This window comes from Gadus morhua, chromosome 10, assembly GCF_902167405.1.
Source record: "Gadus morhua chromosome 10, gadMor3.0, whole genome shotgun sequence".
NCBI classification, from domain to species: Eukaryota; Metazoa; Chordata; class Actinopteri; order Gadiformes; family Gadidae; genus Gadus; species Gadus morhua.
Window position 1 is genome coordinate 6,527,958 of NC_044057.1, and position 9,575 is coordinate 6,537,532.

The 9,575-nt window shown below is 43.8% G+C and overlaps 1 protein-coding gene across 1 annotated transcript; it reads left to right on the forward strand.

The window, feature by feature from the left end:
* The first annotated feature begins 5,841 nt into the window (after window positions 1–5,841).
* zgc:153018 (Transmembrane protein 179-like) lies at window positions 5,842–9,312 on the forward strand. The gene is made up of 4 exons (XM_030367862.1): window positions 5,842–6,348; window positions 6,621–6,758; window positions 7,360–7,438; window positions 7,868–9,312. The coding sequence occupies exons 1-4, from the start codon at window positions 6,026–6,028 to the stop codon at window positions 8,054–8,056; spliced, it is 729 nt and encodes a 242-aa protein (XP_030223722.1). The 5' UTR covers window positions 5,842–6,025; the 3' UTR covers window positions 8,057–9,312.
* Window positions 9,313–9,575: the final 263 nt, after the last annotated feature.

Here is a 9,575-nt window from a genome sequence, read left to right on the forward strand (position 1 = left end):
TGTCAGTTCTCTACAAAAAAGACACGCAATGAAAGTATTCCTTTGCACTATTTTACTAATTTTTCCATAATATTCATTAACACACAGATTGAAGAGCTCGATCCAGTTTATATCAGTCCTTTGAAATCCATGTTAATAATACTTTAATGTAATTTTGCTTCTTTCTTTCAAGGCAACGACCTGCTGGCGCAATGCCTGCAAATTTTTGTCTTCGTCAATTTGAAGCTCAATCTCATTTGGAAGGAGGCTCAGTCTGGCCTGTGATATTTGTTTCTCTTTGTTGTTGTTTTGTTTATTTTGTGCACAGACGATTGTATACAAATTATTCATGGTTAAAATAAACTATTTGGACATTGTGTTTTAAAGTTGACCATTAATTGCTGTTTGTTTCTTTTTGTTCTGACTTAAAAGGTATCTTAAAGGTATCTTAAAAGATAAACGATTATTATTCTTAGGTGACACACACTACTGAAAACGTACTTACAAATATTATAAACCTTTTCTGCCGCTAGATCCTCCGCACTGGACCTCGTAGTGCAAGTTACTTTAACAAAGAAAATATGTTTACTATTTGGCAGGACGAGTAGAATGGAAGTCAAATAAGAAGTTGAAACAGCTTAAATAAAAGTTACTTGACCACTTAATATCACCAAAACATCAATTAATATTAAGTTGTTGCAACTTAATTAAGCATTAAGTCAAGAGGTAAAACAAATCATGTTGAATGTACCAAAGTAATTGGATTAGTCTGATTAAAATAAACTTGGATTTACTCAAAGATTTCAGAGTTTTAGAATATTTCATTTCATTTGTTTAAGTTTAACCAGTGTATTATTTTATACAGTGCACTATGTAATCATATATAGGCCTAGAATGATGACGTCAATCAATAGGCTGATTGAAATGCAATGAATTTGGCATTAATAAGTTATATTAATTGTAAACGACTTCTATTCTTAAAAAAAGGTCCCATCCATGATTGAATCGGCGCAATATGATATTCTTGGTACAGACTCGCATTTAATTGGACGTATTCACCGGCCTTTTGTTCCGCCAACGACCCACGCTGCAGGATGTGTGTGAGTGGCCACCATACCACAAAGAATGTGGATCGACCCCCATCAGCAGGCCCGGTTCTACGGGGGTGCATAAGCATGCATTGCACCCCCAAAAAAATTGTTTGCACCCTCAATTGAAAAAAATAAATAAAATAAAAAAGTTTTTTTTTTTTATAAATATGATAAAAATAATAAAATACTTGTTCACAAAACAAATTGTAATTAAACTTGTGACAATATCCATTGAATACCGTTGAGATATGAGCGAGCGTCCAACATCACTCTGACTGTTCACCAAACTGACAAAATATCTCCGCATTTATGTATGGTGTTTTGTTTATATGTTGCTTGGCAACAGTCCGCTCAGTGGGGAATGGGGATCTATTTTTGTTGCTGGAAGCAATTTCATTCGTTTATATGATTAAATAAACAAACAAATCACAATCTATTGTCAATCATTATTATTAACAGTACATTTACTAGTATAACTGTTGTATAAAGCAATAACACACTCGAAATATCCTGCCACAATTTATAAAAAATAAACGTTATATTTGAATTGCAGTCCAAAGTTCAAAGTTCAAAGTACTTTATTTGTCATTGCCACAAAGACAACGAGACAGTAGAGGCAACCAGACTTACACAGCTAAATAATAATAAATAACAATTAATAAATAGTTCATAAATATCATACATAAAATAATAATAAAATAATAATAATAATAATAAAAATAATAAAAGCAATACATATTAAGGTGCATCAAGTCTTAGAGTGCAGTCCATGGGGGGCAGGGAGGGCTGGGCCGGGGGCGGGGGGAGATGAAGGGGGGTGGGGAGTGGGGTGGTCAAGCTGTTGAGGAGCCTTATTGCACAGGGATAGAAGCTCTTTGCCATCCTGGAGGTGCGTGCCTTTTTTGATCTGAACCTTTTCCCTGACGGGAGTAACAGGAACAGATGATGGGCAGGATGAGAAGGGTCTGTGAGGATGCGTTTAGAGCGCTGCAGGCAACGGGAGGAGGAGATGGACAAGATGTCGGGCAGCTCTACTCCAATGATCCTTCCCGCTGTTTTAATCAGCCTCTGGATGGCTGCCTGCTCCGCCTTTGTACAGCTGTAGGACCATACATTCAGGCAGTATGTAAGCACACTCTCTATAGCGCAGCGGTAGAAGTTAAACAGCAGCCTCTGAGGAAGGTGTTCTTTCCTCAACTTCCGGAGGTAAAAGAGGCGTTGCTGGGCCTTCCCCAAAACGGAAGCTGTGTTTTTGACCCAGGAAAACTCCTCCGTCAGTGTCAGACCCAGAAACTTTAGAGAGGTGACACGCTCAACCTCTTCACCGTTGATGTAGATTGGGAGATGGTGATTATGCTGGGAAGACTTCCGGAAGTCAATGATCATCTCTTTGGTTTTCCTAATGTTGAGACTGAGGTTGTGCTCAGAACACCAGACTGCCAGGTTTCCCACTTCTTGCCTGTAGGCAGCCTCATCGTTGTTGGAGATGAGGCCAAGCACTGTTGTATCATCTGCAAATTTGAAGATGTAGTTGGATGGGCAAGAGGGAGCACAGTCATGGGTGTAGAGGGTGTATAAAAGTGGGCTGAGCACGCAACCTTGTGGGGCGCCAGTGCTGATGGTCAGATTTGAAGAGTGATGCTTCCCCAGTTGTACACTCTGCGTGCGATTGGTCAGGAAGTCCAATACCCAGTTACACAGTGAAGCATTGAGGTTTAAGTCCTGAAGTTTGGAGATGAGTTTGCCTGGAAGGATCGTATTGAATGCAGAACTGTAATCTATAAAGAGAATACGGATGTAAGTGTTCTTTAACTCCAGGTGCTCCAGTGCAGTGTTAAGCAGCAGGGCTACTGCATCCTCTGTAGATCTGTTTGCTTTGTAGGCAAATTGGTGTTGATCAAAGGAAGCTGGTGTGATGCCTCTTATGTGTTTCATGACCAGCCTTTCCAAGCATTTAGCAGGTATGGGGGTGAGAGCCACTGGCCTATAGTCGTTCAGGCACTTGACTGCAGTCTTTTTTGGCACAGGTATAATGGTTGATGCTTTGAAACATGGGGGGACATGTGAAAGGGCTAGAGAGCGGTTGAAAATGTCTGTAAATACCTCTGTCAGCTGGTCACCGCAATTCTTTAGTACGCGGCCTGCCACACCATCTGGTCCTGCCGCTTTCCTGGGGTTGATGTTTTTCAGGCAGAGTCTGACCTCGTGGGGGGTCAGAGTGGGTGCAGCATCGTCAGAGGGTAGGGGCAGAGGCAGCGGACCATTGTTGTCCCTGTCGAACCGTGCATAAAACTGATTCAGCTCTTCAGTCAGGGTAGCACAGCTGGTCTGGGGGGGTGACGCAGTCCCTTTGTAGTCAGAGATTGCTCTTATTCCCTCCCATACTTGTCTTGGATTGGTGTGAGTGTGGAAAAGTTGCTCAACACGTTGCCGGTGTTTGGCTTTTGCAGATTTTATGCCTCTTCTCAGTGCTGCCCTGGCTACGCTGTACACTGCTGTTTCACCTGATCTGTAGGCTGCATCTCTGCCCTTCAGTAGTGTACGCACCTCTCTGCACATCCATGGCTTTTGGTTGGGGAACACTCTCACAGTCCTCCTTCTTGTGACATTGTTCACACAGAAGTTGATGTAGTCCATTACTGAAGATGTGTATTCCTCCAGTGCAATTTTTGGGTCGTCAGAAGCCTCCAGGCTATTAAATAGTGTCCAGTCCGTGCTGTCAAAGCAGTCCTGTAGCTGAGGGATGGCATCCTCATTCCACACTGTTATGGACTTGGTGGCAGGTCTTGTCGCTCTGATTCTTTGTTGGTATGAGGGGTACAGGAACAGCGAGAGGTGGTCAGACAGGTCTAGGTGGGAGTCAGACTGTACTTTGTAAGCCTTAACAACATTAGTGTACACCTGGTCTAGTGTCACACTGCCTCTGGTTGCACAGGTCACGTTTGGATGGAATGTGGGGAGCACAGATCTTAGATTGGCACGGTTAAAATCCCCAGCTACAATGAAGGCGCTGTCTGGGTGTTTGGCCAGTCTTTTACTGATGTAGCCATGTAGCTGTGCTAATGCTAGTTTAGCATTAGCGTCCGGAGGGATGTAAACAGCACAGATGTAAACAATGCCAAACTCCCTCGGTAAGTAGAAGGGCCTGCACTTCAGAAGCATAAGTTCCAGTACGGGGCAGCAGAGCTTTCCAACGATGCTTGTGTTTGTGCACCAGCAGTTATTTAAGAAGACACACAGACCGCCACCGGACTTCTTACCCGAGTCAGCTGTTCTGTCGGCCCGGTAGACGGTGCGGCCTGCTAGCTGGATAGCTGCGTCTGGTGTGGTGCTGTCTAACCACGTCTCGGTGAAGATCATGCAGCAGCAGCTAGTCAAAGTCCTCTGTGCTGTGAGTCGAAGTCTAATCTCGTCCAGTTTATTCCGTATTGAGCGAACATTGGCTAGGAAGATTGAAGGAAGCGGTGGTTTGGATGGGTTAGCCTTTAGCCGAGCTCGTACACCGGCCCGCTTTCCTCGCTTCTGCTTCCGCTCACAGCGTCTCCTCTGCCGGCCTGTTGAGGCAGAGCTTTCGCTGGCTAATCTGCGGATCTCGGGAGGGATGGATATCTCGCTTGACAGTCGATGTACATCACGATTTATGACCAGGAGCTCAGCACGGCTATACTGTTTTGCCAGTGGAGGGCACATTAGTGTTAAAAAAACAAAAACAAACTATTAATAAACAAAAAAAACGTTTAGCCTGGACAGCTGTGTATCCATCGCCATGGCAACCCAAGTAAACAATTACACTAAAACTAAAATAAAACTATAACTAAACTATAACTAACAAAAATCTATGATCAGGAGACCCCCAAGATGATTGCGTGGCAACAACTTCACAATTAAACTTAAATTAAACTAAGACTACAACTAAAAATTTACTAACAAAACCTAAAAGTCTGGAGAGCCCCAAGCCGCTGCGTGTGTACGCGCCGCCGTTGCTAGGGAACATGTTTTTTCCGAGAATTCGGTTCTTTTTTACACCTCACACATCACACATATCAAAAACCTATCTCATATTCAAAGCTATCTAAGATATCAATAAGCTAATGTTGCAGCTGAAATGTTCTCCACATCACAAGACATGATATGATACCATCTTTTAAGCACAGTAAATGATTGTTGTCCCAACATGTCAGTAGAACTACGCAGAAGTGCTTGTCTATGGTAGAAAGGCCTGTGTGTAAAAAAGCGAAGTCTGAACTGAAGCTGGGTAGCTGGTTTTAGTATAGTACTGGTGCACCCCCTGTAATCTCAGATGCACCCCAAGGCATTCTGTTCTGGAACCGGGCCTGCCCCCATGCATGAAATGCACAGTATTCCTTTGGAAAATAGTGAGGCTATCGAAAGCAATTGCTTATTTAATCATGACTAATAAAGCTTGTTTTGCATACAATGTTGCCATCTAACCGATATAGGTCCAAGTAGTCCTATTCAACTGTAATACAAAATAATAATAACGAAAATATTGACTCTAATTGAAGACATTTATTTAAAAAACGCTGGCCTAGCCATTATATTATATCGAAATGAATGCCATAAAACCATCACCTTCGAGGGCTCTACGATGCAAATTCATAAGGCTACATTTATCATGGAAAACAGGCCAGTTGGTCCGAACGGGCCAACCAGACATCAGTGTTGCCAGATTGAACCTGATTTCCCGCCCAACCTGGCTGCAGCCAGTGGAAGAGGAAATCTGGCCCAATCTGGCAACACTCCCAGACCTGCGTCACAGCAGGGCGTCTCCGTGCCCTCCAGTTATAGTAACGGGCCGTTGGATCATAACAGATCGGACGCTAGTTGTATGCCCACTCGTTGACCTAAACTACTGCATGCTTTAAAAATAGACCGAGGGGAGATTTAAAAAACATTCGTTTTTTTAAGAGCTTCACTAGTATTTGCCTCAGAACATGGAGCTGGATCGGCGGCTCTTGTTGGCTCACTGCACAGCCCACACCCTGTTGGTGGTGGCGGGGCTCCTGGTGGTCGTCCCCCTGGCTCTCAACGGCTCTGCGTTTAAAGGGCGTTGTGCTCTTTTCTCTACGGGATACTGGATGACTGAGAACCGCAGTGAGCTGACGGGACAGTCTGGGGACGTTTCTCATCTGGTGGTGCAGCAGTGGGGCCCGCCGGCCGCCTGCCAGTTCGCTACGTTTGTGGGGATCTTCACGGTGTTGTACGGCGCCGCGCAGGGCTGGAGGTGCCTCTTCTATCTCCATGGACGGCATGACGAGTGAGTGACTGTGTTTGTACACAAACAACGTCCTGCTTTGAAGATTTACACTTTCCTAGGCTACTTTCATGGCCCCGCCTTTATTATGACCATTATTTTGAATATACGTTTGTGCACGGCTTCCTATATAAAGTTAAAATGTAAGTAAATAATACGAATCAAAATAATAGATCCAGTGTCTGCAGGTTAGCTAAGGTGATATATAATGGTATCCTATGTGCTTGTGATATACACTTGTACTTATTACGTGGGTATCTGATCTCGTCTCTCAGCACGCTGATGTCCTCATTCCTGACCGTGCTGCTCAGCCTGTGTGTTCTGTTCCTCTCCGGGGGGGCCAGCTTCACGCTGTCTCTGGGGCTGGCCTCCTGGTGCGACACGGTCACGGACGGCAACGCGCGGCCATTCAGGTGGGTCGGCTGGTGTGACTCCACTTGGCTGGACTTCAGCTTTTGTTTTTTATGAGTTAATGTCGATAGTTAGACAATGTTAACGACGCATAAAGGTTAAGAATGAACTTTATTCATCTTAGATATTGAATATGGATAGTTCCTTCCTATCCAAGTTATTGTTTATCGTTTTGGGACTAATGTGAATGAACCAAGGTATATTTCATACACACATGTTCTGGGGCCATGAACCACAGCAGTTGGACGTGTGTGGATACATTGACCTATCGCGCTCGGGATTACATAACCGGGCCTGCTTTGTAGAAGTATAAACATCATGTGAGAGCCTGTTTTCCAGTCCTCGCGGGTAAGGAAAAGAGAAAACAAAATAAACATTATAGTTGATTAAATGATGCAAGGCCCTGCCTAACTGACCACACTAGACTGCCACGATTGTTCCTGGCAGTCTAGTCAGAACACCAGCACACATGACGCACACACAGGATTTCATTGTGTTACACACAACAGTGGAAGTTCCTGCCGTTACGTTGTGGTTTGTGTTGACGTGCTGACATTAAGTTTGGTTAATGTGTGTGTGTGTTTCTTTGTTGCCTTCACTCAGCTGTGCCCAGTCCCAGTCCATCCCCCTCTACCTGGATGTGGACACCTCCTCCTTCTACACAGACCTCACGCTGGCGCAGGTAGGGCACGCATCTCAAGGCACACGCGCGAGTCTACTCACACAGGCACCCAACCATGCATACATAAGCACGCACACACAAGCACGCACACGCACGGAACCTCACACGTGCACACAAGCACGGACACACAAGCATGAGCATATGCACACGCACATACAAACCAAAACACAGATCTTGAAACCAAAACACAGATTTTGATCTTAAAAAGTTGAAGTAAACCAATCAGAAATGTATTTATTTATTCCTAACAGTAAACCTTACATTGTAAAAAAATAATTAAATTTAAAATAAAACTTCAAAACTACAATCACCGTAGCAACGCATTCTCCCCTATTCCATGGGAGTGTATTGCATCGAGATACTAGTCCCTCCCTCACACAGCCCCCCCTGTCTGACGCTGTCTGACCCGTGTCTGACCCCTGTCCCTAGGCCTCCCTATGGTTTGTGACGGCCCTGTGGCTGGCCCAGTCCGTCCTGTCCTTCCTGCGGCTCTACCACTCCCACAGCCAGCACATCAGCGGGCCCTGTCTGCCCCGCGAGAAGGAGCTGCTGCTGGCCCGCTCCCCCTCGGAGGGCTGCCCCACGCCTCCACACCTGTCCTCCACCATCTTTGTCTGACCGCAACCAAAATTATACGTTTACCGCGCTAGAAATGTTTCGAGGAATTACTACAAATTTACGGTCAGCGCTTTTTTTTCTATGAGTTAGTTTCATCTCAATTTTCCCTCAGCTTAAATCATTGTCCCAGTGCTGAAATCGTGTTGCCAAAGATGAATTTGCTGACAGCAAACAATCATAACCATTACAATGAGTGGCATTGCATTGGTTATAAAGAATGTGTTTGTGTACTAGGAATATGTATTACTGCATGAGTACTTAAGTAGAAAAGATATGTCTATTTTCTTTATGGAGGACATTTTTCATAACCATTAGAAACAAACAATCACAAACGCAGAACACAGCTACCATGAGAAGATCTGGCATGAAGGGATTAGAATCGGGAAAGAAAGAAAGGTTGTATTCCTTGAGCTAATGATCGCACAGTGTTTTCCAGGAGCTACAGCTTGCCATGCGATTATAATTGTACTTTTTATTTTTTATTTATGTGAGTTACGTTCACATATCCCGCACTAAGTATTACCTGTGACCCTGGGCTCGTCTCAAGTCCAAAGATTCGGTTTGGTTTGCTTTCAGTCTGCCAACCTGCATGGCTTACATTATTCTGATAGGATATTTATGTGTTTTGGCACTCCCTGAGCGTGTGTCATTTGGGAGAATACACTTTTAATCCTGGAGGTTATATTCTGGTGTTGCACTGAAGCTCTTTAAGAGTGAAGCATGTGGTAGGATTGGCGTGAGCGAGCCACAATACTGCGTGAACATGCTGACTTGAACGTTGCCCATTGTGTGATGGCATTATTGTGTCGTTATTCCTCTTGTTCTCTCTCTCGCTCTACTTGTGAAGACTCTGTGTATGATGCCGTCTACGTGGAGGCAGCTTCTCATGGGGCGTAACGTGAAGCGTTTATCTCTACCTCCGTTGAAATTGGCCGAGACTTCGTTCTGGTCAGAGCTCGGTTGCATTTAGCGACAGAGCTATGAGTGACCAGGTACAGTTTGAATGGCGGAGAGAGATTTGTGTGGAGCCCAAAGGGGTGTAGACCATGTGAGTGGTGGTTTCTAACCCTCACATGTAGTCTTAGAACCCCTGCAGCTGTAATGACATGTCGACGGTGGAAAACAGAAAGTCTGAAGGAAAGATGGATGAGACTGAATTTATGTATTTTGGGTAAAAATACATAATACCATTTCTGGATTTCGATACTTTTTTTTTCTATTTATCCAATAAATACTTGATTGTTATGAATTCATAATCCCTTGTTCTGTGTTAAATGGTTTGCTTACAAGAATCAGATGATCAAATGATATATAATTATTATTATTATTATTAATAATTTTTATTAATAATAAAATTTTATATATGATAGTTGAGAGGGTGACGTTCGGTATATGATTAATATCCCTTTGTAATGTGAAAGCGTTGGGGAGCGGAGAAGCACAATAGACCAACAGGGGGCAGTGTAACGCCCTTACAATAAATAAAGAACTAGAAATATTACAACGAAGAACAGCTCAA